Source organism: Drosophila sulfurigaster, chromosome 2R (assembly GCF_023558435.1).
Source record: "Drosophila sulfurigaster albostrigata strain 15112-1811.04 chromosome 2R, ASM2355843v2, whole genome shotgun sequence".
Classification (NCBI taxonomy): domain Eukaryota; kingdom Metazoa; phylum Arthropoda; class Insecta; order Diptera; family Drosophilidae; genus Drosophila; species Drosophila sulfurigaster.
In genome coordinates this window covers 17,286,495-17,303,623 of record NC_084882.1, presented here as the reverse complement: position 1 = coordinate 17,303,623, position 17,129 = coordinate 17,286,495, and the positions used below count along the sequence as shown (strand labels likewise).

The 17,129-nt window shown below is 40.9% G+C and overlaps 4 protein-coding genes across 5 annotated transcripts; all 4 read right to left on the bottom strand.

Moving 5' to 3' along the window:
- Positions 1–140: 140 nt before the first annotated feature.
- On the bottom strand, positions 141–619 carry LOC133837712 (uncharacterized). The gene is made up of 2 exons (XM_062268570.1): positions 352–619; positions 141–293 (listed from the first exon to the last, which is right to left on the bottom strand). Exons 1-2 carry the CDS (start codon positions 493–495, stop codon positions 270–272), a joined length of 168 nt encoding a protein of 55 aa, XP_062124554.1. The 5' UTR covers positions 496–619; the 3' UTR covers positions 141–269.
- Positions 620–11,566: 10,947 nt separating this feature from the next.
- Positions 11,567–12,398, bottom strand: LOC133837706 (general odorant-binding protein 83a-like). The gene is made up of 4 exons (XM_062268561.1): positions 12,259–12,398; positions 12,115–12,190; positions 11,797–12,053; positions 11,567–11,733 (listed from the first exon to the last, which is right to left on the bottom strand). Exons 1-4 carry the CDS (start codon positions 12,385–12,387, stop codon positions 11,716–11,718), a joined length of 480 nt encoding a protein of 159 aa, XP_062124545.1. The 5' UTR covers positions 12,388–12,398; the 3' UTR covers positions 11,567–11,715.
- A 1,631-nt stretch (positions 12,399–14,029) lies between these two features.
- On the bottom strand, positions 14,030–14,898 carry LOC133837709 (general odorant-binding protein 83a-like). Its single transcript, XM_062268566.1, has 3 exons — positions 14,775–14,898; positions 14,645–14,720; positions 14,030–14,584 (listed from the first exon to the last, which is right to left on the bottom strand). The coding sequence occupies exons 1-3, from the start codon at positions 14,835–14,837 to the stop codon at positions 14,304–14,306; spliced, it is 420 nt and encodes a 139-aa protein (XP_062124550.1). The 5' UTR covers positions 14,838–14,898; the 3' UTR covers positions 14,030–14,303.
- Positions 14,899–15,579: 681 nt separating this feature from the next.
- On the bottom strand, positions 15,580–16,821 carry LOC133837708 (general odorant-binding protein 83a-like). 2 transcript variants are annotated; one of them, XM_062268565.1, is made up of 5 exons: positions 16,724–16,821; positions 16,470–16,657; positions 16,248–16,323; positions 15,876–16,132; positions 15,580–15,772 (listed from the first exon to the last, which is right to left on the bottom strand). In XM_062268565.1, the coding sequence occupies exons 2-5, from the start codon at positions 16,569–16,571 to the stop codon at positions 15,755–15,757; spliced, it is 453 nt and encodes a 150-aa protein (XP_062124549.1). In that variant the 5' UTR covers positions 16,572–16,657; positions 16,724–16,821; the 3' UTR covers positions 15,580–15,754. The 2 variants fall into 2 exon arrangements, with proteins under 2 accessions (XP_062124549.1, XP_062124548.1); XM_062268564.1 differs by having other exon boundaries at positions 16,470–16,819.
- Positions 16,822–17,129: the final 308 nt, after the last annotated feature.

Sequence of the window (17,129 nt, the reverse complement as noted above, 5' to 3'; positions counted from 1 at the left end):
AGCAGAGTAAATTTCCCAAGAGCACGTTGTGCTCTTTATTCGACGCACATGCGCGGAGGCGGCTTTCCAGGCTGTCGAAGGGAAATATAAGAGTGTAGTGGGAAATTTGCGCTTTATTCAGCGCATGAAAAGGGAAAAAGTTCTAACGGCAATTCGTATTTAATAGCATCTTAAAAATACAAGAAGGTAAATAAAAATTTGTTTGTTCCACACTTCCGGTATGTGAAAACTACTCGTTACTTAACTTGCCATCTTGCTGCTATTTCACGCTACATTTTCATTATCTTCCAGATCTGCATTTGTTAAAGCATTATGTTGAATACGGAATATTAAATTGTACTTTTCATTTACCCTGTCGTGTGTGATAGTCGGTGGAGTTCGCAACACCGGCTGAGGTGGCTTGGGTCTCGCATCCTTGGGCTTCGCATCCTTGACACCACTCACAGGCTTTGGGGCGGTGGGGCTTGTCTTTGATGGGCTTGGCTTCTCAGGCATTTTAATATTTGATTTTTACTTAATTCAAAACAAGCAGCAAACTTTCAAGAGTTGCTTAAAACGATACAATTTGATTTTTTATGAAATACCTTTTGCTTACATGTTTAGCATTTAATGTGCCGCCTACTGCGACACATATTCGACAAGACAATGCTGTTCGTATCATAATGTCACGGCGGACAGGTGAATATCATATGTACATATATATATATATATATATATAATATATATATGTGTATGAAAAGTCTGCTCGAATGCCCGGCGGTCTTAGACAGAGTAGCCGAGAAGCCGACTGAAGCATTCAGTCAAAGAGTCAGGCACAGCTATTCGTCAGAAGCATGTCAGTTGCTATGACGACTCACACATTCACATCGTGCGCACACATACACACACGCATATATGGACACATATAGATGTGTACATATGTATATAACAATACATCATAAATGTCAGCGCCTGAAATTGCGCATAAAGCCATATAAATGAGTCTACTTTAAGGCGCACTATATTTATGTACTTTTCGCTGGCCATAAACGCGAAAATTGTCGCACTTGCGTGAAATATGTCTACGAGTCTATGGCCATAGATTGCCCTGCCTTTTCTCTTTTTTTTTTTCTGTTATTTTATTTTTATAAATTAATTTGCATAAATTATGGCATATATGGGGGATAACTAGAAAAGCCAGGCCAAGCGCTCGCTATTTATCAAGGCAATGCGCAACGCTTCAAATTCTTTCTATTGCTCTCGCAATGACAATCATTCATTCAGTCATTCGAGTCTCGCGCCCATTCCAATTGTAATTTGCATTTTTGCACGGGCATTGTCCTTGCCACAAGACGAGAGAAGCAACTCCCCCACAACCACATTCACATTTAGAACCACGTCCAAGTTGCGAGTCCAACAGACAACAACAAAATAGGAAGCAAACAACAAGAAGATGAGGAGGCAACAGCAACAATGTTGATTGTCTGCTAAAGAGCATAAAGTCGTAATGGAGTGAAGGCAAATAAACATAAAATCCCATCGAATTGTGGGCACACAAAAGGCGAAAAACATTCGCTCGCTCGCTGAATGAATAGAAAACGCACGCGTACGCACAAATGTTGCGCCAAATCACTTTATTTCACTTGTTTTCAATTTTCACAAGATTTTTACGTTTCTTTACGCTTTCCGCCGCTTTCTTTCTCTCAGCTTTTCCCACTTCATTCGCATAGAACACTCGTTAGCTAGTTGTGTTTGTGCCAGTTTTTTTGCTTGAGGGCGCAGCATGTGCTTGTTCTTGTCTGCTTCTGCTCCTGCTCATGTTGTCTGCATGTTGTGCTCAATAATCATCTACTACGTTGCCGCAAAAACCATCGAATAATTAAGTCATAAATGGTTTGAGGCAACGTCCTACCCACATCGCTCATTCCCTCCTCTGTCAACCATTTGAAACATTTTTGGTGGCCTCGCAGCTTTGACAATTAACCAAACTATAAAATGTTTTAGTTTGAACACCTGAAAATGCCAAGCCAACCGCATATGCAGCCGCTTGTAGCAAAAGCTTACCCAAAGGACGTACACACCCACACACACATACAAGCACACCCCCATGCACACAAGCACACGCACATTTAAGCCAATTAGCATTTATGTGCGTCGCAAGCAGCAAACGCTGACTGCGACGTTGGCAGCGACATTGGCAGCAGAAGCAAAGCGCGTTACATTTTCATCAAACGCACGACACTTTGTTTTAATTTGAGCAACCGCACGCACACACACAGCCACCCACCCACACACATAGAGAGAGAGTGTAAAGCAAGCATGCATGAACTAACACACATACATTCGTACAACACTGTGACAGTTCTGGTTTGGTTTCGTCACGGACTCAGGCCTAGCACATTGTTCTCTGGGGTGGCAGCCATTGCCATTGCCATCGTCATAGCCATAGCCATAGCTATAGCTAGGCATTTACAGATTTTTGTTTGTTTGTCGCCCATCTACTCCCACGGGCCCTTGAACGGGATATTACATTGTTTTGGGCAATTCACTTTTACTGTGATTAATTTAAATGTACTTCCCCTCCCACCCCAAAAACCCTCCGACGCGTCGCTGTTTAGCCCGCAGCTGTTTTCGCTGTGCTTTTGTTTTCTGGTATTTTTTTTCCGGGGAGGGGACAACACATCACGTGTGTGACTCTCATAAATATGCTCCAAAACCCAGCATAGCCAGCATATTACATGCATACATTTTAAATCGAATTGCTCATGACACTGATGAATATAATTAGCACTCAGAAGACAACGCCCACTCGCCGAGTCGAGTGCTAATGAATTGTGCCCCACGACACAATGTCAGTGATGAGCAGAGCGGAGCGGAGCACGAAACTCGATTGATGTAATGGAATTGATTTAAGCGTAATGTGATTGCATTATGTTAAGTTATTACTGCAAATATGACAGCTCGACTTAAGCATAATGCTCTGTGTCTGTGTGTGTGTATGTGTGTTTTTCTTGGCTTTAAATTGTCAGAGACACAATTATTCATCGCAGACTCTCTCTATCTCTCTGTTGGCGTGGCTAATTAATGAAATGCATTTTGGGCATTGACGCGTTCGCTCGTTTCTCACCTGATGTGTAAATCAATCCAATTTTCGGTTACAGCCAACAAACGCACATTTATAAGTACCTAGATAACGTTACCTTAACCAATATGTGCGTGTGCCGGTGTGTGTGTGTGTGTGTGTGTGATTTGGGTAAGTGTGCGTGTGACAATACGAAACGTATACACGATCATGCATCATAATCCAACACCCAAGCACACGAAAACTTAGCTCACACGCACACTCCCAGACAGAGACAGAGATACACAGCAGCAGCAGGAGCAGGAACAGCACACACACACACACACTCACAGATTCACATCAGTTGCTTTGTAATTAATTACTTCACACATTGACGCCATACGCACACACACACACACACGCACACAACAACACTAAATGTAAACTTTACTCACAGCTCATGTTGTACTTGCTGTTGTTTCTGTTTCTGTTTTTGCTAGTGTTGTGCGTTGTTGTTGTTGCTTTTGCTGCTCACACGCTAACTAATATTGTTACCAGCATTTTGGACGGTTAGCTGCATATTTGGTTAGCTGTTGCCGCTGCGTTGCGTTGCCTCATATCGTATCGTAAATTATGTGCCATTTATGCGGCATTGGATAGAAATGGAAATTTGTCCCATTTGTTGCTCGTGCGTCAGTGTCGAGACACACTTGAGTATTCATATGGGGCGCTCCCCAAAGCCCAAGCATGTTGTTTGGCATTGATTTATGGGCTCGACTAACTTGGCTAAATATTAAATGAAATGTTAAACCCAAGTCGACTTATGAGCCAAGCAGCCAACTCCAGCAGCTTGAGCTTTAATTTAAACTGTAATTATGCCATGACTATGAGTAGTTGGGAAATGCACAAAAATACAAATAAAGATAGCAAACTTCTGCAAAGGGTTGCCGTGCATTGAACTCTGACTTTAAGTTGAATTCGTGGCGGGGAAGACAACCCCTCTGCAAATAATGACGCCTACAATTAGACGTTAGATGTACAAAAGTTTTGCTAACAACTCAGTCTGTTGGCTACTTCTGACGCTGCTGCAATTACGCTACTATGCTGCTACTGGCAAATTAAGTTAGCGCAGTGGCTTCCGTGCAATTGGCCCACCCAAGGATTAGCAGCATAGAAATATACGTACAGCAAAGAGAAAAAAAATTATATTTAAAAAATTTTCTTAGTGCTGCAAGACGAGCCGCTTGTTTGTTTGCTTGCACCGTTCACCTTTATCCACCTTCGTATTATTTTTAATGAGTCCTACGCGTTGACTGTTTGCACACCCTACAAAAAAAACAAGTAAGAAGGCTACTGTCGAGTTTGCTCGACTGTGAGATGCCGCTCCCCATTTTCATTAAAAGCAAAACAGAACACTTTTATTTCTTAAATATACCAAATATATATATATATATATAAAACAAAACAAAATTATTCCGAAGGATAGTCAACGAAAGCAGCAAGCCCGGTCTGCAGAGTCAGATATGACCTCTTGTGCCTGTTGCATACATTTCCTGAATGCACAAAGTTATAATGCCCATCTACAATACAGGTAGCAGGTATAATAACAACGAGTGCCTGATTAGGAGCTGTAGAAAGTGTTGCCAGCAGGTAGAGAAATAGAGAGCTCCAGTAAAGAAAGTGCATTAAAAACTTGCTGGCAGTTTAATTATGGCTCAAGTTAAATTTGCTCTTATGAAGCCTGGCAGTGAATCATTTTACGTACTCATGTGGCTCAGTCGTGTGTGTAGTAAGTAGTCAGTGCTCAGTGTTGGCCAAAAATATGCAATTTGTAATTAAACTTTCATGCGGTTGTTCCAGTAGCAACAGCAGCAGCAGAGTCAGAAAAGTTGCACATTTGATTATGCTGCTAACCAATAAGCGCAATCATGTGCAGCAACAACGACAACAGCAATAACAACTGCAATTAACTGGCGCATAATTTTATGTGCTCAGAGCGTTTGGCCGAGTGTTGGCTGACCAGCAAACAAATTGTTGGCTTAAATTCAAAAAATGGCAACAATTTATGTGCGCAGAAAAAAAAAAACCAGACTCACAACACAAAAAGGGAGGAAAACATTTTAGTCAAACGCGACCCCAACTACAACACAAATGACCATGGACATTTTTGGCACTGAACTGCGATCCTTCCCACACTTGCCCTCCAAACGAACTCGTGACCTGCGCTCCACCAAGCGATGTGGTTCTCACATTGCACCAAAACAACCAGCGAATAGGGAACTTTTTGTGAAGTGGTTTGTTTTACTGGCAGTTAACAATTGCTGGCAACCTTTTCACATTGCGGTCAGTGAGTATTTTAAGCATATGCTGAACTAAGTAATATTGGTATTGAATTAGGAAACAAAATATGTTATTAAATATACATTTAGCGGAAAACAATTAAAGTATTTCAAAGACTGAGGGCAGCTTCTTTAAATGCAAGCATTAATTTTGTTCGTTCCTTACTGCTGCGCCCAGCTGTCTTCAAATGGGCCACTAAAAATATTTTCACACAAAAATTGCCAGACTACAAGTGGCAAGCAGCAACAGCAGCAGCAACTGTGAAAATAAAAATAAAAATATCATGTAATTTTACATTCAAGTGAGCGGAAAATATAAATAAGCAGCAGGTGCTCATTTCCTGTTCCGCAGCAAACATGGTACATTGGCACACACACACACACGCATACTCGAAGCACACACATAGTGAGACAGACACAGAGACGTACTTACGCAGCTGGCCAGGCATATCCTGGCATTTGTAGCAGCAAAGACAGACGAGTCAGAGCAGCCAGCGAGATGCATCCATTTGAACTATATTCTCCACACACACACCACACACACTTACACATGCAGACAGGCACTTTTGCCAGCCAGCTGGTTTGCTCTTGTGGGAGTATTGCGAAAAGTTCATTTATATAACTGTCGCTGACATTAATGTCATAGCGTGGGCACCAACATCGACCCTACACCACAGTCAACTTCCTTTTCCCCACCTATCGCGTATAATGAGCTCAAACACACACACACACGCGAAAAAACTAAACAACTCGAAAGTTAACAAAGGTAATTACTTTCGCAGGTGTCAAATATGTGTGTGTACATGCATATTACATAGATGATGCGAAGTGTATACACTCGCACTTTTGGTCAGGTCTATAATTAACAAATGATTAATTATGCATGACTTTTGTAGCTTACGCTCGCTCGCTCTCTCGTTATCAGCAGGCACACGTGCCACATCCCTACCTCAATCTCAATCTTCAACGCTGAATCAGAGTCACAGCTGTTGATGGTGTCGGTGCTTGGTGTTTGGTGTCGGCGCTGGTGCTGGTGCCTGGAGTCGAGGAGGTCTGCGTGCGCTTCCTGTTTTCCTTTGTAGTTGGCAGAAATTGTTGGCCATTATTGCCTTTGATTCATTAACATTTGCTCCCCCGTAACAGTGTGTACCTGATATGTACAACTCAATGAGGACAAAACTCGCCAACTCGTGTGTGTGTGTGTTACCTCCAACCTCCATCTGCTCGACACCTAAATGGTAAGGTTTCTGTTTCTGTTGCTGTTTTGTTTAGCATTTCACTGTCAGCTTATTTACATAGAACATGGGAGTCGGTAACATTGTTTGCATACAATTACAAGACGGGAATCGTTAGACAGGTCTGAAGATAGCATGAGTTGCAAATTTTCGTATACACAACAAGAGCAGGAAGAGGACAAGGAACTTTAATTTGTTTAATGACATATGCAATATTACTAAATACTCTTGAATAAGATGTCTTGTCTAGATGTTAAAAAATATCCATGTTATTTACCCTTCCAATGGGTGAATGACTTGAGGGCAATACTTGAGTGATTGTTGTAGTACAAGAGAGTGAGATTCTTGCGTGTTTCTGCAAGATTGGCTCAGTTTCGTTAATGTTGCCGAGTGACAACAACAATGAGAGCTGCCAACAATGCACCGGGCAGCAACAAAGGCATGCAAGCATAAAGGTGGCATGGATAGGAAGGGAAGTATGTGAATGTTCTATAGTAGAAGTATTTAGCTATGCAGGTTAATTTGACTAGAAACGCCGTTTGCCGTGCTTCTGTTCTGCTCTGTTCTGTTCTTTTCTGTGTTGTTAGTTAGATGAAGTGCCCGCGGGCTGGCTTGGACACAAAGTCAGAATATCAGAATAAGGCGCAAGCATGTTCGCTGCATGTACAACATTCATTTTGCCCCCATCCCCCCGCTTGCCACCCGACGCTGCAGTTAAAATCTGAATAAAAGACAATGGACACAAGACACTAACGGCAAAGTAACAAATACTCACACACATGCCAACATATTGTTGAGCCATTTTGCCATTGTTGTTTTACTGTTGTGTCTAATGTACGATGGCACTTTGTGAAGTTGTCTTCCACTTGAAATGCGGCCTCTTTAAAGTGCAACGGTGCGTATGCGCAATTATTAAATGCTGCATAAGAGACCGCCTGCCATTGCTGCATGAAATGTAAATGCAAAATTCAATGTAATTGCTCACAACCATTTGACACGATTTTGTCATGGCGTTAATGCCATTAACATTTGCTTGCGCAATAAAAAATTACTGCCAAAATGAAATGTCAACTCATTGAAACAAATTTCTACTATGCGAAATCGAAAGAGAGTGTGTAAAATAAAACGCCGATGTCTTCTTCAATTAATGTATTTTTTATCTAGCAATTGAGTTGGCCATGTCAATAACCCGTCATGTCTGTCAATAGTTCTATTAGTCATACTTCATTGAGATATCTCACATTTTTGCATTTAACTTAATCTATTCGCCAACTACGATTAAATATTCGTCCTTTTTGGCTTTCCCTTCATTTGCTCACGTAACCCGTTACAATCCGCCAATTTTACATATTTTTAAATATTTCTCACCATCCTGGGGAGCAAAGCACGCAAATCCGATAAAAGCCTTGTCAAGCCGCCATCAACTGGCGAGCGAAAAAAAAACCCAAAAAAATTGTTTCAGATGGGGAAGGGTTGACTGAAAGTTGTGCTGTGAAATATGGGAAAATAGAATATGGAAAATATTGTTTATATAATTTCAAATAGTTTTTTAAACTTATCTGTGAAATAAAATACTTGAGAAGATGTAATAGTGACATAGTTATAAAAGATGTACTATTTTTTTGCATTTAGCTTTTAATTCCAGTCAAAAAAATGTTGTCACTTTGTGATACCCATCTGATTGAATTTGAATGGGTATCGTTTGGCAAAAAACGAAAAGCAAAAGGCGCTACATTCGTAACTGCACAACATCAGCAAGGGTTGATTGCTGTCCATGCGCGGCACACTTCTTCACACCACCCACTGCCACATAAATTGTGATGGGGAGTGTAGAGGGGGCGGGGAGGTAAACCTTTGATGCTTCATCGTTACCCGAATTCAGTTACAGTTACAGTTACTGCGCTGCTGCCCTTGTGCTGGTGTTGTTGCTCTTGCTGTTGATGTTGCTGCACACTAATTTGATTTTTTATACAAATCGAGAGGAGTTCTCGTATTTCGTTATCGACTTTTGTTTGTTAACGCTTAGCTTGCCGATTTTCGAGTTAGTTTGCTGTTGTTTTTTTTTCCCCCCCGTTTTGTTTTTTTGCGTTGCACTGAATTTTTGTGTTTTTTTTTTTTGTGATTTCACTTGCAACGGAAATAACTTTCATAGTGGCGCGCATCGCGATGTAAAATTTGCATTCAATGTCAATTTATGCAAATTACATTGTCAGTCAGCTACCGCATATTGAATTAGCTGTTACCGAGCAGCACCACAGGGATTGCCACTCGACAGTCGACAATCGGCAGTCGACACTCGACACTCGACAGTTGAAAGAAGACAAGACAAAACTGTGGCCAATTGATGGGCTATTTGTTAATTATGCGAGGATTGCAAGTAGCCAAACGCGAGAGCAGCCGCTGGCAACACAGTCGGACGATAGAGAAATTTAATTCCATTTGTATTACTTTTGCAAAAAGGAAAAGAGCCGAAAATATGAATGGGTTGACCGAACACTCTGGCAGGCTGGCAGGCTGGCAGTCCGAGCCAAGCCGGTCAGCCAGAAGGTCGAGCAAGTAGTGCGCCGGACGTGGCCGACAAAACGAACAATAGAGCGTAAAATAAGTGCAAAAAGCAGGCTGGCAGCGGCATAAAAAGAAAATGGAAAACTTTGAGAGAGCGCAGAAAATTCAGCGAAATGAAAAATGAACAAAGTGCCCTAATGGCAAAGCATTCTGAACGTAAACGGAGCGGGGCCAGGGGATGAGATTGGAATTGGACGATGGGTGGCGGAGGTGAAGACGGAGGGGGTGCCATACAATGTACAGCATGTACTTATTCAAAAGAAAAGAAAGAAAAAAACAGCAGAGGTAGCAGCAGCAGTGCCATCATGAAGAAGAAAAAAAACTGCTTCAATTGAACAGTTAAACTTCCATTAATTGTACGCTACGACTCTGCAGCTGGGTCTGGGCAGTCTGAATGGCGTGGGGAGGGGAGGCAGGGTGAAGTCAGCTTCCCGTGCCAACTGTGTCAGTCTCAAATTTCAAATGCATGAAATGCCTGCGCAAACAGGTCAGTTGCCGCAACTGTGGCAAGTTATTTGAGGCTGGCCAATTGTAAATGTGCTTGTCAATTGAGCTGGAGCTGAAGCTGGAGCTGGAGACGGCCGAGGAGGCGGAGAACCGACCGAAAAGCTGAGCAATTCAATTACATGATTGTGTCATTACTGCCAACAATAAGGGCCGAACGAAATTAACCAACATTTGGGCAGCTAATTGGTTGACTCAATGGCCCAAGCTGCTCGTGTGGAAATCCAATTGGGACAATCCTCCGGTAGCTACAACGAACGCACAGGACCTAAAGTGTCGCCAGTGTCACACTTCATTGAAGACTGTCAAAAATTTTCAATTTACCAAATTAGCAGGCAGACCAAGCAAAAAAAAAAAGACTGAAGCAAGAACAGCTAAATACGCTCCACTGGACGCAGATGGAATGAGGAGTGGAAGTGGAGCAATGACACCAAATTAGTATTAAGTTGAAAGTAATGATGCTGGGCCGGATGAGAATCGCCAGCTGCTGATAATGAAATACTCCTAGCCAACAAAAGGTTCTTCAAGTGTATCCATAGCCATGGCTAATCTGCTAACAATCATAAAATAAAAAAAAATAACATAAAAACATTGCCTACATTAAAGCGCTTGCGAGCAATTTATATTTTAAAGCAAAACTCTTTAAAAAGCAATACGGGAAAAAAATGAATAATAAAACCAATACGCAAAAAAATGAGAGCACAAAACGGATATATATATTAACACATAAATACAGGAGAACAAGTGCGAACAGGCAACATAAATCATTGGCAGCAAAATGAAAAGCTTTGCGCAACAAGTCGACGAAACAATAAAAATCTGCGTTAGAAGCAGCCACAAGCAACGAACCAAACGAATGGCTGCAAATTTCACACCCCCAATCCATGAGACTGAGTTTGAGTCTGAGTCGGAGTCGGAGTTGGAGTCGGAGGTTGCAAGCTGAAGCTGAAGCTGCGAAGCGACGGTTGACCGACCCAAAAGAAATACATGCTAAATTAATATATATTAGTATTAATGGCTGGCACAGTGTGTAGAGCGGTCGGAAGCTGCTGGGGATGGGACTGAGTGGAAAGTGATTGCGACTTTACGGCTTTGTGAGTATCCAATTAAATAAAGGAGCTCGTATGAATTTCAGCAGTTTAAAATTTAACTTGAATTTATTCAATAAATTGTTGACTGAATTCACGAATGAAAGAAGACGAAAAAAGTTGAAAGAAATAAAACTAAGAAGAAAACTTTAAGACTATTTAAATAAACGATACAAAGTGATTTTCAATATTCGCCTAACAACGGTAATCAATTCCACCTTTATATTTGCAACGTGTATTTCATGTTCCATAACAATAGATTAAATTGGTTTGATTGGATTGACGCTGGCTGTAATTAAAAAACAATTTAACAATTATAAACCAATCATACTTTCCCATTTTGCGGCACCATAAAGGTGGAATCCAAAAACCAGTTGGTAGCATTATTATTTTTTTGCTAGCTTTTATTTTGTTAAACTCACAATCCGGGCAATTTGTGGTTCATGCTTTTCTACAACGAGATCTGACATGATTTATGCTTTCAGCATTCAAAAACCTTTTTTGGCATTACACTGGTATAACTAAATATATACACATCGTCGCATATAATATCCGCTTTTTTTTGTGTTGTCACTTTTTCAACTTGACAAAAAGGCTTAAATATTAAACTTTACGAATATCGCTCTCTACTTCTCTTTGTGACATTAAATCCGTTTATAAATCGCGTAAAAAGCCTTGATATGGTTTTTAGTAATATACTTGTGAAATTATTTTAAAAATTCCAAATATTTTTTATGCGCAACGTTAGCGAATTCATTTCCAAAAAGTAGAAAGATAGCGAACGGCAAATTGTTGACAATTTCATTTATTAAACTATTTATAAGGTTTCTACATATTTGTTGTGTTAAATCTATTTAAATTCCAACACCACTTAAACTTAATTATATCGAAGTTTTGAAGATTCCTTTTTCATATATCAGCGAGGTGTCATAAGACTTTTGCACTTATGGCAAAAAGTAATGCTAATGTTTAAGAGAAGGAAAAAGTTGTTTTCATTTTTTAAAATGCAAACTGCAAAAGCTTACTTGTGGATCGGCTTTCTTCCAGCACTGATGGAACCACCAGGCTTTGTGACACAACGTGTCGCCCTCAGGATGAATGCAATGCTGCGCCATCCCCATCAGTTTGTCCCGGATGGAATGAGGAACGGAGTGAAAGAGTGTCTCCAGATGCACATCACCATTATCATCGACCACTTCGAATTCATGGAATAAGCAATTCATGTAGCACTTGAGCTTCTCATCCTCATGTATTTCACCATCACTGAACTCCTTAATAGCCGCTGTGTGGGTTGGCAATCATTAAATTAATTGCAGGCGAATGCATTCAGGTTTTCAACTCACCCTCGCTGACGCCGGTTTGCTCAACGCAGGTGTCGTGAAAAAGCTTGGCCATTTTGAGTACGTTTGACGGTGGATACTGCAATTAAAATGCGTGACTTAAGTCGACTGCAGAAGGACTCTGTCTCATGCACTTTATTAACTCACGTTGTCAGCACGCTGTGCTGAGGTTGGCCTCAAGAGCGCACCACTGAGCACAGACAAGACGATTAACAGGCATGCTGCAACAGGACGACGTCGACGATTTTGACCAAAGTCACTCAAAGCCATTTTCATGTAGCTCGTCTCTGAAACGACAACAACAACAACAGCAAAAAAGCATGTATATTCGCTCGGCCTTGTTTGCGAGTTGTGAAAAGGCGAAACAAAAGCGACAATGCATAGCAAAAACATAAAACAAAAAAAGACGAAAACAAAAAGTGGCAAGAAGTGTAGGGTGAACGAACTAGAAAATACACTGCAAACCATATGCAAAGAATATTTATTATTAATTTCAATTGAACTCAAATCTCAGAAGCATGATAAAATCAGCGTCCAGTTTCTTCTAAAAATATGTCAAATTGAATGTAGCAATTGAGCTACCTATCTCTAGTTAGGGTATGAGGAAGGAGCTCAACATGCAGGATGAAAATGGACAGAGAAAGTGGAAGCGACGACGACGACGTCGACGTGCCACGCGTGACAGCTGGACAATGACAATGTATGTATGTTTGTGTATATTTGTATCTGAGTGACAGTGTGTATGTGTGTGTGAGTGTGCGACGGTTTTTCTAAGTGCGGCTTTTTTGTAATTTTTATTTGAGGAAGCCATGAGAGGAAACCAACAAAAAATCATTTGTTTCTTGCTAGCTCAGCGCACGCTAAATTAATTCCAAACCGCCAGCTGAACAAAAAAGCTGCTCGCCAAACGGAAACGGAAATGTGGCTGAGACGTCGGGGCTTCAGCGCAGTTGTCAACGTTCTTTCATTCAATGCACAATCGTCGTGTTAATTTTGACAAGCAGATGCCCACGTGCGACACGCCCGCCTCCCTTCTTGTTCCCAAATCTGAAGCTGAAGCCGAAGCTCAAGCCCAAGCCATGTATATAAAGACCGGGTATAAAATTTGCCATTGGCCCTTGGCTCCTCTTCTTTGAAATCGCGCACCGAACACGAAAATACGAAAATACGAAATACGGAATACAATACAAAGTCGTCAACTTTTGCACAAATGTCACTTTTGTTTCATCAAATGTCAACGCAACAACCGAAACAAAGCCACAAAAGGACGTTGCCTCACACTCGAACACACACACACACATACATTCGCCTACACACACACACATACACACGCGAGCATTCATAAAGAACGAATGAAATTACAATAACAGCAACAGTTAGCATGTGTATGGACATCACAGTTGGCTATGGCATGAACGATGGATGGTTTTTTAATTGCCATTTCAATTTTCGTTATGTGAATTGCCGTTGAAAGTTGACGTGTTGCTTTTTTTTGTTTTTGTTTTTTTTTATTCCTACTTTGTTATTGTTGTATGTATGTAGGATCCGTTCCCTTGAAACTATCAAAAAATGCTTTCGTCAGACGAGACACAGAAATTGTTTGACAACCGCAGTCACAATTGAATTTGCTTTATTGACAATTCAAGCGACGTGCTTTATATTCGTTTTTGGCCAAGTTACCTTCTGCTTGGATGCCCCAACTGCATGCAATATTAATCTATTGGCCTTTGAAATGTCTATATTTAAGTAATAGTCTATGTTACTCCAACGCTGTGCATGCATCACATAGCCAAGTCTGACGCCCAACTGCGTGAGATCAATTGCTAGTTGTCCACAACGAAATTCAAATATATTTTTTGTGTCAAGTACAAGTCAGTTCACTGCACAATGTTGATTCGTAGCTTATCATTATTCAATACCCATTTTAATAAAAGGGCAGCTAATCTAATTCACTAGCTAAAAACAGTAATATGTGAGTCTTCTTAACCATCAATTACTAAAAACGTTTGCATTCAAATCTATGTATATATTAAATACATGTAATTGTAAATAATACTAGACAATTTTAATTTTACATTCGAATTGCAATTTGTGTGCCACAATCGAATTTAGTTTTTTTAGTATTTTTAATTCGTGATTTGCATTTATAATTTCTAATTCCCAAAACCATACAAAAAACTTGTAATTCTTTTTTATAACATGAAATAATTGGCTGGGTCAGCTTTCTTCCAGCATTGATGTAGCCACCAGAGTTTGTCATTTAATGTGGCACCCTGCAAGACCATACAATCCTTCGCCATGCCCATAATTACATCCTTTAATTCTGCTGGCAGCATCTGGAATAACTGTTCGAGCATCACATCGCCATTGGCATCGACTAAATTAAGCTCAGTGATAACACAGCCCATATACGACTTGAGCTTCGCATCTTCAGCACCTGGTCCTTTGCTGGTTATGAACTTTTCAATTGCCGCTGTAGACGAAATGAAATAGATTGAATATTCCGGTTTAAATTAACTTTTCTTAAACAAACCATCCGAGCTGCCAGACTTTTTGAGACAAGTATCGCGAATAGGACGAACCGCTTTAAGAAACTCCGGTGAGAGGGTCTAGGATAAAAGGGATAATCGAATAGTTTACAATATTTCATATTTTATACAAACCACCGCAGCAAAGCTCGTCACAGAAAAGCTTAACAGAACCGTAAAAACGAGAAATTTAACCATTTTGACTGAACTTGAACAACTGTTTTAATTGAATTACGCGACAAAACGATTACGCTTGCCTTTTTATTGAGTCGCCCACTGCATATCAATGCCGTTGTTAGAAAGCTGATCTTTGGACAAGTGAAAACAAATTAAGGATTACAGTTGCAGTGACAACTGCAATTGCTTGCAAATTGCCAGATTTGACATGAAAATTGCTGAAATCAATGTACGAATTAGATGTCCGATTGTCAGTTATCCACTTAACGCCGCCCAATTTTTCAATTGTTTTAGCGAATATATTTTTCTTCATAGCAATTGCAAAAATAAATGTGTGTTTCCTATAAGCTTAGAATTATTGCTTGACAATCACTTAATTTGAAAGCATTATTCAAATTTTATATTCTATACAAAACGAAAACGAAAATGCAAATGTGGAAAACGCACTATAATTATTAATGCAGCACTCAGATGCACATTAATTTTATTGCGTTGCCAATGCTTGTCGATGCATAAAATTATAGATGTGCTCTTTAGATAGCGCTAATTAAATAATTAAATATGCTTTAGGCTATAGCAGTCAGCGGATTTATGAGCGCAATTCATCAGAGGGGACAATTATGACTGCAAATATATCAAAATATGAGCAGAGGACTTCATGACTTAACCTCAAGGCCAAATTGGCAACAGCTGCGGCTAAAAACTGCATGCGTCATTTTATTTTCATTCATTTATTAAATGTTTTTGTTATACGCTTTTATTTTTTTTTTTTTGTATTTTTTTTTTGTTGGTGAATGCTGGTGCAAAATGCTAAATATAAAACAACTAATATAAAAAAAAAACATGTAAATAAAAACATAAATCATAAGCCAGAAGAGTTTACTTGTTCGGGGGGTTCATTGTGTCCGTGTCTCGCATTCGCTGCCCTTCGTCAACGCTCAAATGAGAAAGTAATGCTGCAAAGGTAATTTATTAGGATGACGCTGCCACAAACCAGAACCAGTAACAGAAACAGCGCCACCAACCAGCGTTGTGCTAATCAGGTGCAATGACACTCACCTTGGGATCCGCCTCCTTCCAGCAACGATGCAGCCAGAAAGCGCGCTCGCATTTGTTATCGCCCTTGGGATAGAGACAGCGTTTGCCCATGTTAACGGCAATGTCGTGCATAGAGTCGGGAATGCGATCCAGCAGCTTCTCCAGGTGCACCTCGCCATCCTCGTGCAGCACATCCGTCTGGTCAAACACACAGTACATATAGCACTTGAGCTTTTCGTCCTCATGCACTTGGCCATCGCTGAACTCCTTAATTGCTTCTGCAGTGACACAGAGACAAGACACAAGCAGTGAGAGATGTTCACATCACAGCCGGAATCAAATTCACACAACAAGTCGCCACTTTGCGGAGCTCATTAAGCCGCATCTGCTTACCTTCGGTGACGCCTGTCTTCTGCACACAACTATCGTGCACCGGCGCCAACTCCTTCAGCATCTCTGGCGGCGGATACTGTGGAAAGCACATAACATTAATATTTCGCAGCCATATTATGTATGGCTGTAATTGAGTCTAAGCTGCAGCGACTTAGATATCTAATCGCAGATCGCATCGAGCGATGAAATAGAGCTCTGTTTTCTTTTTCACTTTTTGCTTACCGTTTCATCTCGTCTTAGTTCAGCTGACATGCTGCCTGAAATGGCCAGCAGAGACAGCAATAAAATGCTAAAAATGTTAATAGTTGCGCGCAGTGACATCATGGAGCAGCAGCTGCAACTGGAGTCGGAGTCGTTGGTCAAGTCAAGTTGGCAACGTGACACTGTCGGGGTCGAAAGCTAGCGGTAAGCTACGGAAGCACGTGAGACGCAGGATATCAAGGATCAAGGATTTAGTGGCACTGCAGCCAGCTTACTGTGTACGTGTAGCTAAGGGTATTAGCAGACGAAATTGAATGACTTTCGCAGGCAACCAGCGAGTTAATGCCCAAATGTCAAATGCGGAATGCAACTGCAAGTGCTAGTGATGTGGTCTCTTTATAGGGCATTGCAGTTGCGGAACAACGCGGCACAAGCTCAGCACAGATCTGGGCAATTAGCTGTTATTAATCGGCCGAAAGTCTTACCTATAATTAAGACAGCGAACTGAGTCAGTAATTTGTCAATGAAAGAGCAATCAACAAGGCGCGAAAATAGATGGTTTGGGCCACAATAATCATACGCCATGTTTGCCAAGATGGCGACACCAGCCCACACACACGCTCCGAAATGAGCTGGTGGCATGAGATGCCTGGCTGGCTGCCGGCAACAAGTTAATAGCGA